The following is a 20,503-nucleotide window of genomic DNA, read 5'->3' as shown; positions in this document are numbered from 1 at the left end:
AACTAAAACTCAATGTTCTTGGCATGTAAGGTAAGGATACTCTGTCATCACTGACAGCAATGCACAAATGCACTTTAAGAGTAAGGCTACATGAATGAAAGATTATTGAAGTCTCAGACTGTAGGCTCAATTATCAATGCTATTATATTATATTTGAAAAGAATAACAATAATAAAAAGGATTAAACATGTTTTCCAGATGTGCTGCTCTACGAAATCGTTAGCCAGAACCTTTGAGGAGGTTTACTTTAAACAAATTTAGCTTGGCTTTGAGTTTGTACTTTACAAACATTAAAAAAAAAAAAGTTTAGGTTTCAAATCTCAGTTGATTTTCATGGTAAAACTTTGCTTTGCGTGGCATGATTAAGAATGTACGAGATATGCAATTATGCGTTTAATGAAGTGTGGTTACATATGGCAGTCTAATAGTGAATATGCACCTGCATGCCTGTTGAATATCTTATTCATTAAAAGGGTTTTTGCATTTGATTTAAATAATTATTCATACTATGCAAAATAAAGTGTTTCCCTATTGATGTTAGTGATAAAAGAAAAGGCAAAATTGAAAGGCTAATTTGCTTCCAATGGGCTGTAAATCACTCAATGTAAAACTTAATTTTCATTGATTGGTGCTCGATTGCTGTGAAATGAACACAGTACGTTATACACTTCTTTGGCTATACTTAATACCTGCCAACAAAAAAACTTGAAGGGAATTACTCTGACACACCCCTGCTTGGCTCCTCCTCATGTTCTGTGTAACAAACTGGGGGAAAAAAGCACAAAATGTTCAGTTGTCCTTCAGATTAGACATTAAATGGAAGTCTTCCTCTTAAATATCTTCTAATATATCTCCCACTGTATTTTAAATAAGTGCAAGTTTATTATCATCTAAACATACACTGAACAAAAAATATAAATGCAACATGCAACAATTTCAAAGATTTTACTGAGTTACAGTTCATATAAGGAAATCAGTCAATTGAAATAAATTCATTAGGCACTAATCTATGGATTTCACATCACTGGGAATACAGATATACATCTGTTGGTCACAGATACCTTAACAAAAAAAAGGTAGGGGTGTGGATCAGAAAACCAGTCAGTATTTGGTGTGACCACCATTTGCCTCATGCAGAGTGACACATCTCCTTTGCATAGAGTTGATCAGGCTGTTGATTGTGGCCTGTGGAATATTGTCCCACTCCTCTTCAACGTCTGTGCGAAGTTGCTGGATATTGGCGGGATCTGGAACACGCTGTCATACATGTCGATCCAGAGCATACCAAACATGCTCAATGGGTGACATGTCTGGTGGGTATGCAGGCCATGGAAGAACTGGGACATTTTCAGCTTCTAGGAATTGTGTACAGATCCTTGCGACATGGAGCCGTGCATTATCATGCTGAAACATGAGGTGATGGCGGTGGATAAATGGCCCGACAGTGGGCCTCAGGATCTCGTCACGGTATCTTTGTGCATTCAAATTGCCATTGATAAAATGTAATTGTGTTTGTTGTCTGTAGCTTATGCCTGCCTATACCATAACCCCACCACCACGGGGCACTCTGTTCACAACACTGACATCAGCAAACCGTTTGCCCACACGACACCATACACGCTGTCTGCCAATCTGCCTGGTACAGTTGAAACCGGGATTCATCCATGAAGAGCACACTTCTCCAGCGTGTCCGTGGCCACTGAAGGTGAGCATTTGACCACTGAAGTCAGTTACGACGCCGAACCGCAGTCAGGTCAAGACCCTGGTGAGGACGACGAGCACGCAGATAATCTTCCCTGAGACGGTTTCTGACAGTTTGTGCAGAAATTCTTCAGTTGTGCAAACCCACAGTTTCATCAGCTGTCCGAGTGGCTGGATTCAGACGATCCCGCAGGTGAAGAATCCAGATGTGGATGTCCTGGGCTGGCGTGGTTACACGTGGTCTGCAGTTGTGAGGCCTGTTGGACGTACTGCCAAATTCTCTAAAACGACGTTGGATGCAGCTTATGGTAGAGAAATGAACATTCAATTCTCAGGTTACAGCTCTGGTGGACATTCCTGCAGTCAGCAAAGCAATTGCATGCTCCCTCAAAACTTGAGATATCTGTGGCATTGTGTTGTGTGATAAAACTGCACATTTTAGAGTGGCCTTTTATTGTACCCATCACAAGGTGCACCTGTGTAATGATCATGCTGTCTAATCAGCTTCTTGATATGCCACACATTTCAGGTGGATGGATTATCTTGGCAAAGGAGAAATGCTCACTAACAGGGATGTAAACAAATTTGTGAACAAACTTTGAGAGAAATAAGCTTTTTGTGTGTATGGAAAATATCTGGGATCTTTTATTTCAGCTCATGAAACATGTGACCAGCACTTTACATGTTGCGTTATATTTTTGTTCATTGTATTTAACACTCAATAGTGCTATATTTAGACATACTAAAAGAAGCAGTTACATTTATCAGCAACATATACAGGTTTTTTTTTTTTTTACAGTAAGTTAACAGATCAAGTAATACTTAAAAGGAATCATTTAATATCACATCTTCACATAATTTGATTCTGTAATTGTTTAATATTAGGGGTGTGTATATAATTCTGTATTGCAGTTTCTGTCATATCTTTATTTACCATTCACCATTATTATTGATTCTTTTTTTAAAACTACGAGGCTGCTTCTGAGGCGGCTTTTTAGAATCAGCCCGGTGGTTCAAAAGGCAATAGTTAGTCGGCCTGGTAAATTTGATCTCAGCACAAACGGCAAAAGATATTAATTACAAAACCCACACACGATGCTGTATCCAAATATTCTGAATATGTAGATATTACAAGATATTGGACTCTGAGACCCAAGTTTCAAGTTTCAAAATATATACAGTGCCTATAGAGTGTCTACATCCCCTTTCCAAATTTTCACCTTTTGCACTTATCTATACATCCTATCCCACAACTTCCAAATTAAATTTTCTAGAAATTTGTAGAAAATTAATTAAAACTAAAAACTGAAATAGCTTGATTGGATAATTGTCCACCCCCCTTGTAATAGCAATCCTAAATTAGCTCAGGTGTAACCAATTGCCTTCAAAATCGCACACCAAGTTAAGTGACCTCCACCTGTGTTAAATTGTGGTGATTCACATGATTTCAGGATAAATTCAGCAGTTCCTGTAGGTTCCCTCCGCTGGGTAGTGCATTTCCTTGAATATCCCTTGGAGCACGGTCAAGACGATTATTAAGAAGTGAAAGGTGTATGGCACCACCAAGACCCTGCCTATATCAGGCTATCCCTTCAAACTGAATGACTGAGCAAGAAGGAGACTGATCAGGAGAGGCTACCAAGAGGCCAATGGCAACTTTGCAAGAGCTACAGGCTTTCATGGCCAAGACTGGTCAAAGTGTGTATGTAACAATATCCCAAGCACTCCACAAATCTGGCCTGTATGGTAGGGTGGCAAGAAGGAAGCCATTACTTAAGAAAGCCCACCTTGAATCCCATTTGAAGTATGCAAAAAAACACTCAGGAGATTCTGTAGCCATGTGTCAAAAAAGTTTTGTGGTCTGACGAAACTAAAATGGAACTTTTTGGCCTAAATGCAAAGCGTTATGTTTGGCGCAAACCCAACACAGCACAGAGCCCCAACCAAAAATTTGTGGCATGACTTGAAGATTGCTGTCCATCAACGCTCCCCAAGGAACTTGACAGAGCTTGAACAGTTTTGTAAAGAAGAATGGTTAAATATTGCCAAATCTAGGTGTGCAAAGTTGGTAGAGACCTATCCCAGCAGACTCACAGCTGTATTTGCTGCCAAATGTGCCTCCACCAAGTATAAACTCAGGGGGGGGTGGAGACTTTTCCAATTATGATCTTTCAGTTTTGTTCATTTTTAACATACATTTTTTTCTCAATTAAACCTTTTTTCCCCTTAACAGTGTGGAGTATGGTGTGTAGATAAGTGGGGGAAAAAAATCCTCATTTAAATGCATGAAACTCTGAGACACAGACACAACAAAATGTGAAAAAAAGTTCAAGGGGGTGTAGACTTTCTATAGGCACTGATGACACAAAAACAGCTTACTTCAATTATAAATAACGTAAATCAATAATTGACTTTTCCAAGGCGAGAGCATGTTTTCAGTAAATCCATGTGTTTGGAAAGTTCTGTTTTCCGGTTTCAGGGAGTCTGAAAAGCCTGCGGACTGCCTGTTTGCTGTAGGAATGGATGGTGCTGACGATCGAGCCAGGCATTTACTTCATCGATCACCTCCTGGACCAGGCGCTGGCAGACCCAGCTAGGGGCTGCTTCATTAACAACAAGGCTTTGCAGCACTTCAGAGGCTTTGGAGGAGTAAGTCATGAGAGCCTGAACCTCCCCTCAGTGCTGTCTGCAGACTCACACTCACAAGTGGGAGTAAATATATCTGCTTTTCTCTCCCCTTGTTATCAGTAATGATCCATGTGATGTCTATTTTAGTGGAAAAACATTTGTTATCACCCCTCCACCACCACACACCTCATACACATGTGAAAGCAAGTTTATAGCGACTGTAGAACTTGAGATGAGTTTAATGTACCCAAATGAGATATTTGTGTAAATGTGGGATTTTGTGAAGTTCCATAGCTAGAATTCCTAAGTTCAATACATCTACACAAGCCTCACTTTAAAGATTAAGTAGCAGAGTTCCGAAAAATATAGCATTACACATCCCCAGGTGTAAATAATGCACCTGTAATTCCTTTTTATTGTTAACATCATGACAACTTTTTACACTTTTAAACGTTAAAGTCTGTTTCAAAGCTCTTTTCAAAATGGCTGCTCTAGTGCACTTATAGCGTAAGGCTTATTTCCCACATTGCAAACAGGTAACAGCAATAATGATGTGGTACTGAGCAGAAAAGCCAGAGCACTTGGTGTTTTTTTTTTTTTTCAATCCCTCTTCCTGCAGTGATTTAGAGGACAGATCTCAAACCCCAGTGCACTAGAGCTTTGAAACAGACTTTAAAGTTGTAATTGTAAAAAGCTGTCAGGATGTTAACAATGAAAAGAGAAGTTACAGGTACTTAAACAGTTTAAGCAACACATGGGGAAACATAATGCAATTTTTTTCGGAAGCCTGCTACTTGCTCTTTAAGCATTCCAGCAGAATTAAGGGGTATGTGTTGTACACTACTCACCTTGCATTTAAATGTGTCATTAAGACGTGTTTAAAAATGTTACCTTGCATCATTTAAACAGCATTCTCGCACAGACACATATTATTGTGATGTTTTTTGGGGTTTTTTGACATTGCATTTTGTTACATTCAAAAATGGTTTAAAAAATTGTTAAGTGCATTTGGTCATTGCGGCTGTCCTTGAAGAAACTTGATAACCCACAATTATATTTTCTATATGAAGCCTATAATATCTGTGTACATAATCAAATCAGTCCAATAAAATACCAAACATGACTGCATTATATTTATATATTTATATATTGTGTCATGACTAAAAGTAATGAAATGTCATAACACATTGTGATGATAATTGTATGTATAAAATATATGGTAAGTGTTAGTTGACCGAAGCATAACAGGAGGGTTAAGGGACCGTCACTATGTAGATAATTAAAATAGAAGCCAATAAATATCTTATTAGTTTGATACCTGGTTATTAGTAAGTGATTTCCAGCCTATTAACTTAAGCCTGTTATACTCTGGTATTATCCAAGTCCAGTTATGTTAAATATAAAGACAAGTAACATGCTAAATAATGCTCTTTCCTGTGTTACAGTTTGTAAATGAAAACAGAACAGATTAACTGAGAGAGAAAAAAAATGCTTTCTCAGCAGGGCTATTAATGTTACCCTTTACACAGACTTATCAAAGTTTTAAAAACCTTGATAAGCCAAAAACAAACAGCTTTTCTTAAAACAAATACATGAATCATCAGGGGATTCAATGACAAAGCATACCTCAGGTCAAATGGAACCTGATGATGTAGCTAGATTTATTTTTAGTTCTAAAAGTCAAGATCACCCTATAAAGTATAGTAACAGTGTGTGCGTGAAATCTAGACATTTTATCTCAGTTATGTTTATTAAAAAAAAAGGTTTAGATTAAAGAAGCATCAATTCTAAATTACTTTCAATTTTAGAATTCAATCTGGAACAGAAAATGATGATAAAATGTTGTAAGAATAAATCCAGAAATAGCAATGAATGCAAAACAGGATTTGAATTTGGTGCATGTTTAATTGATATTGTATAACTTCATATATTCCTAGGTTCTTGCACGCATTACCATATTCAGGCCTAAAATGTCACTGTGTTTACAATAAGGTTATATTGGCAAAGACCGATACTTCCTTACCTAGTATTTGCTATCTTTCCTCCTTGAACAGGTGCGTATCGAGGATGACATCGCCGTGACGGCCAGTGGGGTGGAGCTGCTCACCTGTGTGCCGTGCACACCAGACCAAATCGAGACCTTCATGGCCGAGTTGCACAATTCCTGCAAGGCTTTCGACCATCATGGCCAGCCAGAAGCAATAAAACCTGAAGTGCCTTAATCAGCTGATTTGTACTGCCTTGCATTGCACAATTAACTAGATTTGTTCTGCATCATGCTGGAGTAAAAATAGAATAGAAATCCAGATTATTGGATGCATAGCCTTCTTCAAGAACGGTGATTCCTATTGTAGCACACAGCTTGCATTGCAAAATATTACACAAATGCATCTTTTTACAAATTCCAGATTAGCTAAATGTCTTTGAGTAGAACTGATTTGTTTTAGTCAAATTCAGTATTGTGCGATTTATTATGTCATTTTTATTGCAGTTACTTAATAAGCTAGATGTTAATTGCAACCATGTAAAATGGCGTTTACAGATGTATTGAAGAATCTTTTTTAAATCATACAATTCTTGCTTTTTCTTTTCACAGTATTGACTAATAAACTCTTTGAACAAGAAGTTGATGTTTGCATGTGTGTTTACCACATTTTTGTTGCATTATTAAATCAGGTTTTTAAATGTTGATGCTTACAACAATTCTCAATTGTGAAATACATAGATGAATCCCACATTAAGATCTCCAAAAGTAAAAACCTCCCCCTTAAAAAAAAAAATTATAATAATGTAACTGAGAGGTCTGATCCATGCAATAATAGTAGTTAAGAATGCTGTAATATCCCCTAATGTCTTAAGTGTGACATTATTAAATAAAATAGTACATGGTGTAGCAATAGATCTTGATTAAATAATATGAAATTACATCATAAACATTGTTTTTAAATCCCTTAACTGTACTCTACCTTCCTGCTGGAGATGGGTGCTTCTCCGTCAGAAGGAATTGTGTGGTGGTGATCTTTTAGGAAGATTTAGTCTGCACAATTGATTTTGTTTTTTTGTTTTTTGGTCCAACTCCAGTAAGAGAATTTGCAGGCAATATTTTAAAACGTTACCTTATGAAGATAAAATGACAGATTGAGGTGTGGTCCATTCTTTCAACAATACACCTTTAACAGGTGCCACCTTCACGATGTTTACCTGATCCGATTAAAAAGGTATCACCAACAATTGTGCATGTGACTTTTTAATAATTTATATTATTTCTAGGGGAACATGATTTAAGGACAGTGGTGTTTTAATACTAAAACCGGTACCAGCAACTAGAGTCTAGAGTTTCCACTGTCTTTAAGCAGCACATACTGTGCTGTGCACACGTCACCTCGCAGCAGCTTATCAGTCTGCACACCGTTCTCAGTCCAAAGTCCATTCATCATATACACCAGGCTGGGAACACACCCACAGGTTCAATGTCTGTTACCAAGGGCTTGGCAAACCCTTTGAAACCTGAGCCACGGCAGGTTCAATCATTCGCAGTGCTTTAGTGCTTCCGTAATGAACCATAAGCCAGGTGAATCTGTGGAATGTGCTGGCCCATTTATATAACATTTTGTCCTACTTTTTAAAAAAAATTATTTACACAGTTTTTATTAAAATTATTATTATTAACATCCTTTATCTAAAGAATATGTCAGTGTAGTATCTGTGACCAATGGTAACAATGGCATCAGTTTTAAAATGACCACACAATGAGGGGTTGGGTGGCACACCTTATCCTGCCTTTCCCTTCTGAAGACCTACGTTTCACTCAGATCAAAAGTCAAATCAGACTGGTGGTTTTGCTTAACCCCCAGTTGACATTAGTCCACATCACACACAAAACACCCACACAGGTGGTCTCTCCTTTGCTGAGATATTTGGGTGTGCGCTTGCCTGCAGAGCTCTGAGAGGGAGAGCTCAATGGCGCCTGTCTAAGCTATTCCGCACTATAGCCAAATTAAACAACAAGGATCTGTAAGATGGGAATTTTGCCTACATCTAAAAATTTAATATTTACTATGGAAGCTCATTCACCTTTAATGGAACTGCCATATGGTATATTTAAAGAAACAAACTGGTTGGAGGAATAAAATGTGTATCGAATCTTACATAGGCCCAGTGGTAGAACTTTGTTAATAAAGATAATCATTCCTACTTTACATCCATTGTTTCAAATAGAGCGGTCTTTTAATATTCATCACTAGGGTCCTGCGTTTTACGCAACCTGTTTTTTTCAATTGTAATTCAACTGCTATATCCTAGCTGTCCCTGCAGCCACACCAGTTATAGTAATCAAATTCACAATTAAGAAATCAACACATTACGCTTTGACTAACTAGAAAAATAAAAGCTAATTATGATGAGTGTGAATGCTAACTGAATAAATTGATGCGTTAAAAGAAAAACCAAGAGATCTAAACACGAAGTCAAAGACATCGCAATCAAAAAGCATTTAATTAAGCGAATGCACGCAAAAATATCCACCTGGGGTTCTGTACACCGATGGGTATCATTTATTTTGTGCAACTTGCAATTTATCTTTGGACCACACTCGAAAGTCAACAATAGACCGACATTTATCATCAGAAAAACACAGAAAACGAAAGGCTGAGATTGACAGCTATAAGATGCCATCCTCCTGTAAAAAACATAAGGGGAACCAAAATTATGAATGCCAGCAAGATGTTCTTTTCTATTTGACAGAGGAAAAGTTTGTGCTAATATTCCCCTAGAAAAATTGATAATCCCAAACTACGTGCATTTCTGAACAAACATGTAATATATGTGGGAGCAATTCCTACCTCAGATCAACTGAGAAGGGAATATCTACACCAAATTGCTGAGTTGCACAAGATGAAAATTGTACTATATAAATAAATATATATATATATATATATATATATATATATATATATATATCAGTACATTATGTAGTTGGGTTTTGTATCTTGCGCTACGGTAATATTCCCATTATATATATCATTTCTATGTTTTGGCACTGTTTTTTTTCTTTTTTTTTAAATTTAGTAGTTGCCAATTATTTTATTATTTTCTCCCAATTTAGAATATCCAATTATTTTTAGGTTCAGTTCCCTGTTAACACCCCCGCGCTAACTCAGCAGTGACAAAGACGAATACACCTTGCCATCCGAAGCGTGTGCCCTCAGCTGACTGCTTCTTTTCACACACAGACACCATGCAGCCACCTTAGAGGACAACACAGCTCTGGGCAGCTTACATTCAAGCCCAGCCAGACTACATGGGTCGCTGGTGTGCTGTGAACCAAGAACACCCTGGCCGACCTGGAGCCCGTTTTGCAACTGTGTTTAACAAATTAAACAAGTTTGTTATGCGAGAGAAACCTGCCTGACTGTAGCTAACAAATTGTGTTTGAATTAATGTGTTTTCATACAACAGTAAATTACACACCCCTACAAGACAGTGTTAGGTAAGCCACAACATATTCTGTATGTGGTACCTTAATTTTTTGCAGTCATTTGACGGTTTTAATATCACACTTATCACTTTAATCCACCCCCAGTATGCTTAAACTGCAAAATGTCTAAGGTTAAGGTTGCAGGGGCTTGATCAACTAGTTAAGAGGCACTTGTTTGCTTTCCTGTTGCCTGGTTTTAAAGCACTTTACCATTTACAAATTACCTTACATTTCTCATAAAGCATAGTTTGCTCAACATGTTTAAATATGCTACATTAACTTACAGTGCACAGTCAGCTAGTAGATTTAAAAACAGAATGTGAATGGATTCTTAAGCCAGTGATGTAATGAAGGTAAAACAATAGCCCAAAATCTAAGGCTAATTAATTCCAGCTTTCAATATGTGAACATGTAGCCTTTCTTTTTCACACATTTATAGTATTGTAATAACTATTGACCGGCGCTCAAAACGGCCACACCTGCAGCAACCCCCTTTTCTACAATGACTGACCTCTCACTCGGCTCCTCAAAGCCCTCTTCAACTCGGGCAGTCAGATTCCGCTGTCCGCTGATGCAAAGCTCTCTTCCTGACCTACTGCAGCTCAACATGCCACCGAAGTGCAATGACCGGAGGCCGCCAATCCAGCCTTGCTACACCTCCCAGTTTCACCCGAGCTGCTTCCAGCCCAGCCTTCCACTTCATCTCAGGCGCAGCATATCTCCCCCCCCTAGCGGCTCTCCAGCCTCCAATTCACTGCCCAGCATCCAGTCAGCCTCAGCACGCAGTCCTCCTGCCCCGCAGCTCCCAGGTCTCCTCCTCAGCCTCCAGTCACAGACAGTGCCAGACTTCCAGTCGCTGCACCAGAGTATCTTTCAGGAGATCAGAGACTTAATGCAGCCATCAACTCCCGCCTCAACATAATCGACACCTGCGCTCTTTCCCATTTTCAGTCTGGCTTCAGCATCATCCCCAGGTCCTCACCAAGCTCCCACCACCCGGCGCTACACCATCTCTCCTGCTCTGCGCCGGAAATCATCGAAGGTAAGGACGTAAAGTGCACTCCATCCACCTCTGCCCCAAAACCCCTTCTACCAGCAGCTCCTGCACCACGCAGCCTCTCGTTTCAGCAGCAAGTGACCCCAATGAATTCGTCAGCGCCTCCATTTTCCTCCTTCTCCAAGAACATATACGGTCACGCCATCAAGTTCATCGGATCTAAGCAAATCTGCAACAACTTCAACCTGTCTACCTGCTCTTCCAACCCTTGCCGCTACCTCCATGTCTGTTCCTTCTGCAGCGATACCCACTCCCAGCTCATCAGTCCTATCCAATGGAAGAAATGACAATTAACAGCCCTTTCAGTTTTCACGTCAGTAAAGATCCCAGCCCTCATCGACGCTCTCCGTCTCCACCCCGATCGGCAGTTCGTCGATTACCTAATAAAATGCATTCAATGCGGCTTCTCCACTGACTTAGCCTTCCATACTCATCCCTCGTCTGTGAAAACCTTCACTCCTTACAGTTCCTTCAGCAGACAACTTCCCAGCTATCGACTTGCATTGCTCCAATTTGTCCCTAGTCCCCGACAGCCACTTTATCCTCATCATCAGGACATCCAAAACTGACCAACTTCATCAAGGTCAGTGCGTTCAGACCTCAAAAATCAATTCTACTATCTGTCCCTATGCATCTCTAACAAGATATTCCACTGCCAAGAATCCTTCTCTCCTAGCAGACCCTCTCTTCACCGACTCCTTCAGGACCATCGTCACCAGACACTGGTTTTCCTCACGACTCGCTACTCTCATCTCCAGAGCCAGCCTCCCTTCCCGATCGAAGCCGCCACTTCAGCAGCACGTGCAGAAGCACCTAATTAAGACCACAAAGTGAATAAACTAAACTTTTTTTTTTTTTTTTTTTTTTTTTTACATTATATTACATCAACAAACAAAACAAACCAATAATAATAATAATAATAATAATAATAATAATAATAATAATAATAATAATAATAATAAAAACACAACTCCATGTTACAGAATCTATCAAATGTACAAATTCCAATAGTTATTTTTGTTCCTTTGTTTAGAGATGCCATTTTATAAAAAATATATAAGAAACGTCAAAAAAAAGCTGCTTGTCATTAACATTATTAGTACACTGTGGAGTTGATACCATACCACACCCACTACAGCATGATAAACAGAGTGCACCAATGATGCACCAGACTGACTGAGAATAAAACCCACCACAGTGTCAATCTTTCTGTTGCACCAATTAGAAAAGCTCCTTGGGAGGCAATTGCCAAACCACATCCTTATTATAATATCCGCCCTTACAGTGGCATCACAGAAGTTGGAAATGCAAAGGACTGCTGTATATGATGATAAATTACTAAAATTAATACATTAAAAAATATACGTTTGGTATATTTTTTACGTGACAGTCACGTGACTGATTATACATCCAGCATATTATTCAATGTTTAACCACATTTATACATTTAAACATTTAAAAATTACCATCCCTAATGCGCAAGTTTAAAAAAAAAAAAAAAAAAAAAAAAAAAAAAAAAGCCTGTGAGTCACAATACATCCCCAGTCAAAACTGTAAATACAAAATATATGCTTCCCTAATGAACTTTAATAGTACAAAACATCACTGTTTAGTGAACTAAATGTATGCACTGGAATCAGCTGTCCATTGGACAGTGTCTCACTTTTACCCATTCTGGGGTAAAAATTAGGTGCAGTGCTTGCACTATGTATGAAAAATATACATATAATAAGTGATCAATGACACAGATATTACACTGCCCACTGAAGTACTAGGCAGTGGTACTCAACTCTGGCCCTCGAGATACATTACAGTCCTGGTCTTTATTCCAAGCTGGTCCTAAATGACTTACATTAGAACATGCTTGGAGTAAAAACCTGGGCTGGATTGGATCTCGAGGGTTAGAGTTGAGTACCACTGTATTAGGGACTAGATTCTGAAAGCTAACTGTTCTTCTCTCTTTCTAATGGCAGTCATACCAATATGTAACTTTAATCCAATTTAGTGGCTTGCAAGTAATCTTACATTGTTTCTTTTTTTGTTTTAGAATTGGTGCTTGTTTTTTTTTTTTTCCTTTTTTTGATAAAGGCGTAAATTGCTTGTCTACAGTCAAACCCTTTTTTGTTATATACAAACACACTCTGGTCTCTATTCAATTAGTCTAAACAGTGGAGGACCACAATATATAATGATACATTTATCCAGGTTAAGAAAATCAAATCTCTACCAGTGCATGTGTCTACTTAGTGTATTTCTGTCTGTAAAACTACATAGAACCTATTTTAATGATTTAAACAACGGCAGCATTTCATTCACAACAATTTAGATTAATCATCCACTGTGAACCAATACATCAAGGAAACTTTTGGTTGTATAACAATTAACTTTTGATAAAAGCTCAGGAGAATGAAACATATCTCATATTTGACCCAAAAGCCTCACCTATCTGAATTTCAATGGAATCCCAGATCTGCAATACTGACATGTGATCATTTCCAATTTGAACTTCATAATTACGCAGTCAGTAAGATAATACATTGGTAATAATTTTCAAATCAAGGGTTACATTTCTGTCTTCTGCCAAAAATGTTAAATAATAATGTTGTATTGTGTGACTAGTTTCTTAAAAACCCCAAAATCTGTCACATAATGATGAAGAAAGATTTTTATATAATTACATGTTAAAATATTTTATTATTTTTATGTGAACAAACCATCAAATGCATTTATTGTATGATGTTGGCAATCCTTCTGAATTCACTCTGAAGTCTGAGTCACGTCTGACCTCCATGAACTTGTTGACAGTGATTCTGTTCTGTTTTAGGGTTCTCTTTTAGATGAAACTATCCTGGCAAATTGTGCGATTTCTGCACCCATCAGGCTTAAATGTATGTAGTTGGTTACTTAGACTCAAATGCATTAATTGAGTCAAATGCGTGAATGACACTGACATCAAACCTAGAAGTAACTCAAGTTTAAATTTGTATTTACTTTGTCTAACTAATTTATCACCAATTTTTTTTTGTTGTAATCAAATTCTTGGTGCCTTTACCAGGACAGTTAATCACAGCAACATCACTGAAAGTGTAGTACAGTGGACATGCTTTCCAGTCAAAACAGTGAGTAGTTTATGCATACTGTGATTATAAATGCAAGTATACACTACAGACATTTGCATATGCATTATTGGGTAATTGGGAAAGTCAGAAATTATTATACAGTAGCCTAAAGACACAGCTGGTCAATCGACTAAGGCATGATTTAGTAGAAAAAACATTTAAAAAAAATAACAATCCCCTTTAGCCAAATCCACTTAAAGATATCTTAAAACCTAAAATATTATAGAAAATATTCTCAAAAGACTTTGATGAATACTGTGAACTTTCTTGTTGCCTACTGTCCAGTGTTGTTGTTGTTTTTGTTGTTCTGCCCCGTCGTGGAGCCATCGTTGCTTTGTGGCTGCACGTTATCTGCAAGGTTGTGAGCATGCTCAAGAAACAAATCCTTCAGGACACTCAGCTCTTTGCTGAGGAGCTTAATCTTAGATTCCAAACGCTCATTTTCTTCCTTCAGTTCATTTACCCTCTCTTGGGTATCCTGAGCTTTCTGTTTGCTTCTCATGCGGCTCTTCTTCACTGCAAGGTTGTTGCGCTCCCGACGCTGGCGGTATTCATCGCTTTCCTTATCCGCAGACTTTTTTGACTTGCTGGGGGCCATAGCTTTGCCACCTCCACCAGGACTGACTGGCACCAGCTGGGGGACTTGCTGCAAACCACTTGTAGGAGCCTGGGTCTGGATGACACTCACTCCGTTTTGGTCTTTAGTAGTTTTCTGCTGTGACTGCTTGCTCATTTGGGCTAAATGTCTGCTTCCACCACCTTCTTGTTATCTAACTTTATTTTGGAAGGACTGAAGATGCTAAATATATTTGTTGATGAATCTATGAACGTTTTGCCAATGCTTCCTTTCAACATATAGATATTGTGTTATGCCTGCTGAGAAAGTTAAAACAAAAACAAAACAATACGTTTTTATCAGTTTTATTGAATTGAATACACAAGGCCAGTCTTAAATGATGATTTGCTGCAAGTTAACCAGACTCAGTTTCCTAAAACTGAAAGTACAACTAGACCGTTGGTAAAACATTGCTGGTAGGTATATATTGCTTTCCATTTTGTGATCATAAAAAAAATATGAGATGAAAAATGTATACTTTAAGCAGTGCATATAAATTTGTGGTGGGGTAAGAATGACAGGACAAACTGGTTTCAATAATTGTTGGCTCCCATGCATAGACCATGACTTTCAAGCAACATATTAATCACATATAAAGTTAAGGATAAATTGGATGTTAAATATATCAAAAATAAATGTCAGAATACATGTGATTTTATGAAAGAACATATAAACATACAGGGCCCCATTTAGCAACATTTGCAAACCCCTAAGGCAATTGCAATACACTTTTGCGGACAGTTAGCGCACCAGAATCAGGCACACGTGTGGGCAAACAGACTGCCCACCTATGTGATTTATCAACATGTGTTGTTGTGCCCACTCTGCAAATTAGCGTCAGCGCCTGACATGGGCTGAACCTGTGGAGTGCCCTCATTTAAATACAAATGTAGCGACTCAGCAAACCATCAACAGTGTTAGCGTTTCAGTTGATGTGTGAAAACCAGGTCAAAACTGTGTGCAAATGACATGGTCGACTATAAATACTGCTGAAACTACCAGGGAAGCAGGTAAAGAAAAGGGAGAAAAAAGAGAAATAAAAGAAATATGGAGTGCACATTTGTACAGTGATTTTGTAACAATTGTAAGTCACCCTGGATAAGGGCGACTGCTAATAAATAAATAAATAAATATTTATTAGGCTTCCAAGACAGAATTGTTATTGTTAGGATTTTTCTTATTATTAGTATTCCATCAACTTCAAACGGCTCCTGTTCGTACACGGTGTAAACAATCAACATAAAACTAGGTAGGTAGGTATCATCCTGTGTAGATTACAGTTCAGATGCAAAAAAAAAAAAATGCACTCCTGAGTCAGTCAAGATGGCTGCCACCAAACTCACCAAAACTAGAACAAAACAACAAAGTGCCTCTGCTCGAAAACCATTTAACCAACTTACTCCCAACTTGGAAGTCATCATCCCAGTGACAACAGAATTCAAATATGGCAAAATGGTGTTGTTTTGTTAAACAAGATGGCTGCCCAACCTAAATTTTCTTTTTAAATTTAAAAGTGCTTTACTTTAAAAAGGGTTTACTTGATTAACTCCAAACCTGAAAGCCATCATGTCTGTGCCAGTACAATTGACAATTTAAAAAATGGTGTTTGTACGTGAACCAAGAAGGCCTCCCGATGCATTTTTTGGAAAAATAACTCTCAAAATCTTCTTTTGGAGAGCTGGTGAAGTTACTGATTTCAAACTCATCAAATATCAAGACCTAAACACGCTTCTTCCAGTAATTGCTTAAGTGTTTGATACTGGTACTGGGGTTTAAAATTGCCTGTCAGTTCTAGTTATTATTTCTACATGGCCAAAGAGTGGAGGAGGAGACCTCCCCATACATTTACAAGTCATCTGTCTTTTCTGAGCCTGTCTGACACAAAATGTTTGCAGCAATTTCGCCTCTACAAACAAACACTCACTGACATCTGCCAACTGCTTCAGGCTGACCTGGAAGGAGACATGCAGAGAGCACACTCTTTGCCTGTAGGACTAAAGTACACCCACCAACACAGAATAGGCACTTCTACATAAATCGTAAGGGAACCTATTCTGTTAATGTGCAAGCAGTGTGTTATAGGTGATGCAAACAACTACATCACAAATGTATATGCAAATTATTGTTGCTCAGCTGATGACTTCTTTATCCACGCTAATTCGCAGGAGGCAGCTGCGTTTCAATGGTATGACAGTCTGAGGGGCTGGTTGATAGGGGACAACGGGTATCCACTGAAGCAGTGGCTACCGAGATCGCTGCTCAACCCCTCGACTCTGGCCGAAGGTATGATCGTACCTTTACATGTGCTCATACTGTAATTGAGCAAACATTTGGAATCCTCAAAATGTAATTCCAACGTTTGTATGTCTGTGGCAGAACACTCCTCAGAAGGTTAGCAATATCATCCTGACTTCTTGTGTTTTACACAACATAGCTCTCCGTAATGGATGCTGAACATACAGAGGAAAGATTACAGGGTCTGAGGGAAGCAGATGCTGAATTTGAAACCCCAGTGTTGGAGGTTACACATGCTGCAAGTGCCAGGCAGGTCAGACAAAGCCTTTTAGACAGGGGTTCACATTTACGCATGCAGAGCAATTAAAAAATGCGGACTTTGTGAAACAGAAAAAAAATATATATTTATGCTTAATTTTGCTTATGGATTACTTTTTTATTTCATAAGTACACCACCGACTGAATATATCGCGGATGTCGGGGTCCAATATAAACCCGCTATATATCGAGGGCTGCGATATAGCGAGAGACCCATAGAAAAACAAACAGGCTAACAAACACTGTACGACCACTCCCTCGTTTTATCACGGGTGTCAGGAGCCAATATAAATCCTCTAAACAACCTGCTTTTTCTCATTTTTCGTATAAAAAGCAGCGCACTGTTTTTATTCACACTGCGGAGAGCAATTGCTTCTCATAAACTTAAGTCCCCAATTAAATAGGAGTCTCCCTCTCCTTTCTCAAATGCACAAACCCACTGCATTGAAAGAATCCCATTCCAAACATAGGAGGCTTGTTGCTAGGGAGCTGACGTCACTGACTTTTGCTAGTCAATTGCTGCCACAGTGAACACCTCGTTGGCTAAAATAAAAACCGTTTCAGCAAGTAGATATTTAATTTGCTTTGTACAATGCAGCTAAGGCATGTGCAGTTAAGACTGTAAAAATGGGGCGCCAACTCCAGGACCGCAATATATCCGAATCTGCAGAAAAGCGAGGGGCGATATGAGGGGTAGGTGTATTCAGTCCCCCCCAGACTGCTAAAAAAATATGTAATCTTGCTTGAGGCGCTTGTCTTCTTCCTTCTTTTTTTTGGTTTCAAAATACCCTCCGTTTGCACATGTCCTCTTAAAGGGAATGCTGAATCCTTACTGGTTGTAACCTTACTCCCCCACTACGCTCTGATTGGCTGAGCGCATGAGTCGCTATTTGATGTACGTTAGCCCACGCATGAGACCCAATTTCTAAATCACGTTTTCGTGCGCTTCGCAAACACAGTCACTTTTGCCCTAGCAATAGCGGCTAGGCACATATTTGCTAAATAGGCCCCATACTGTATGGCTGGTTTAACAGACCCTGATTAGCATTGATCCTGGATTGCTCTACTGTGAGACTAGCCCATAAATTAGCCTAATGTGCACTTAAGTATTATGGTCTCAAAACTACCACGTCACAACCAGACCTGTTATTCATAATAGCTATGTCTTTTATAGAATGTAGACATTGCTATATGTGTTTTTTCTTTATTATTCCTAAGGCCAATTTCCGATTTACAGGCCTACGTATTTTCAACAGGGTGTGTCAAGTCCAACTAAAGAAAGTCCAAACTAGAAGTTTCAGAAAACACTTTGAAGCCTCTAATCAATTACACTGGCAGACCTATCATTGGTACAGTAAGCTAGAATATTGTGAATTCAGTACTGTACTTGTACGTACGTATTCTAGTAATTACGTGTTCTAGTAATTCACAAAGTAAGAAATATGCTCTCCATATATACCTGCATGCAAAAATCAAGTACAATAGAAGCCTGCTAAATTAGTTGATTATAATGTTCCTTTACAATCATTATTAAATCTCATTCCGTTGATCTCAATCATGTGAGAACCTGTTACCCAGAAGCGACTCTGTTTATGCAATCACACACCTGATCCCTGGTGAGTCAAGTATGCTTATAAAATGAACCACACTATCCTCTGGGCGTTGACACCTACGCCATGTTGTTTATGGGCTTTAGATTTCGTATCACAGTACTGCCATAAAAGTTCGATTTACTTCAGATCACTAACCTTAATATGACGTTATTATACACCCGCTAAATAAATAAATAACGAGTCTCCTTTTTGCAGCAGATTGTCTTTTTAGTTGAAATACTTAAATGTTTTTTTTTTTTTGTTACCTCCCTTACCAAATGCAGCCCAGGAAACACTGTACATTGAAATGAACTATCAACAACCTCTTCCTAATGGCACTAGTCCTGTCACTGTCAAATTGTTATATATATATATATATATATATATATATATATATATATATATATATATATATATAAGATATATATATCAATAATTTAGTTTTACAAGAAAACTGTGACTACATGTAATTTTTTACCAAAAAAAGCTATTAAAAAATTAAAACGAATAATAATAATAATAATAATAATAATACAGCCCCCACGTGAGTTAAACCGTATTACATCGTGCCCATGTGTGTTGTGTGACATTGACATTAGTCTGCTTGTGCTATTTGTAATGTGTTGCTTGTGATTACATCATGCATTTTTCCCTGAACACCTCACCATCTTCACAGCGGTAAACGAGAAACTGTGTACAGACATGTACAAAGTCTCTCAGAGTATGAATGGCCATACTTTACACTTCTAGAGTACATTAAATAAAATTAAAATATACTTGTTTTTTTAACTGTTAAAAAAAGGAATGACGGTGAAAAACTGAATGCCAGGCTTTATTTTGGACACCAGTAGGATTCGTCTGGACTTCGCTAAAATCTATTCAAAATGTCATTTCAAAAAAAAAAAAAAAAAAAAAAAAAAAAATGAAACTGAAATAACAAAGAAATTAATCGATTTAGAAACCGTCATATCCTAATCAACTCCATATAGTTAAATATAAATATACAGCACTACGCAGTCTCGTACCTTCTAAGGAAACTACAGTGTGACTGAGCCAAAGAGACTTAGCATTTACCGCCGTAGTATATACAACAATAAAGGAACAATTTATAAAAATGATAATTACATTCCTTACCTGATAAATTAGTCAACTGAATTCAATTTAAATCAAAGCTGAAACAGTCGTATTTTCTTTAAATGCCCGTTTCTGTTGTTTGTTTGGTGCTGCAGCCCTAAGTATTGCGAAATCTCTCTCAACATTGGGGAACTCCAATGAGCAGAGCGTGTCGATATGGATGATGCAATGCAGTGTGTGAGTAGCAGGTGAGGCAGCCAATCCCACAGCACAGCGGTAGCAAACTTTGAGAATATACAATCGCGCCCACAAAGTCATGATTCAACCACACTATCAACAGTGCTTGCGGAAGTGCTGGGAATGCTAATGGCACAGTTCAGGTTTGTTTAATCGATACCACTCATGTTTTACTACACTTTACATTAATTACCAATGTTCTGTTTAATTTAAAATGCTTCCACACCGGTAATATTGCGGTGTGGGGAATACTGTTCTGTCCCAATAAGTCCCAATATCTGGTGTCACGTGTAGTGTTCAGTGGTTCAAGATTAATAAAGTTAAACCTGTTGAATTGGCGCCGCAAGTGAAATACCCACACAGATGCTGGCATACAGTAATGTCTTCTGGTGCACGTCTTCAGTTTTATACAGAATTCTAATAAATTTGTATTATTACACAGAATTCTAA

The 20,503-nt window shown here is 38.2% G+C and overlaps 2 protein-coding genes across 3 annotated transcripts; one reads left to right on the top strand and one right to left on the bottom strand.

The window, feature by feature from the left end:
- Positions 1 to 3,990: 3,990 nt before the first annotated feature.
- LOC121296510 (xaa-Pro dipeptidase-like) lies at positions 3,991 to 9,252 on the top strand. Its single transcript, XM_041222156.1, has 2 exons — positions 3,991 to 4,350; positions 6,384 to 9,252. The coding sequence occupies exons 1-2, from the start codon at positions 4,225 to 4,227 to the stop codon at positions 6,549 to 6,551; spliced, it is 294 nt and encodes a 97-aa protein (XP_041078090.1). The 5' UTR covers positions 3,991 to 4,224; the 3' UTR covers positions 6,552 to 9,252.
- Positions 9,253 to 13,536: 4,284 nt separating this feature from the next.
- On the bottom strand, positions 13,537 to 20,044 carry LOC121296535 (CCAAT/enhancer-binding protein gamma-like). 2 transcript variants are annotated; one of them, XM_041222210.1, is made up of 2 exons: positions 19,877 to 20,044; positions 13,537 to 14,857 (listed from the first exon to the last, which is right to left on the bottom strand). In XM_041222210.1, the coding sequence occupies exon 2, from the start codon at positions 14,712 to 14,714 to the stop codon at positions 14,256 to 14,258; it is 459 nt and encodes a 152-aa protein (XP_041078144.1). In that variant the 5' UTR covers positions 14,715 to 14,857; positions 19,877 to 20,044; the 3' UTR covers positions 13,537 to 14,255. The 2 variants fall into 2 exon arrangements, with proteins under 2 accessions (XP_041078144.1, XP_041078145.1); XM_041222211.1 differs by having other exon boundaries at positions 13,537 to 14,854.
- Between the last annotated feature and the right edge of the window lie 459 nt (positions 20,045 to 20,503).

This window comes from Polyodon spathula, chromosome 21 (assembly GCF_017654505.1).
Source record: "Polyodon spathula isolate WHYD16114869_AA chromosome 21, ASM1765450v1, whole genome shotgun sequence".
In the NCBI taxonomy this organism is placed as follows: domain Eukaryota; kingdom Metazoa; phylum Chordata; class Actinopteri; order Acipenseriformes; family Polyodontidae; genus Polyodon; species Polyodon spathula.
This window is presented reverse-complemented; position numbering and strand designations above follow the sequence as displayed.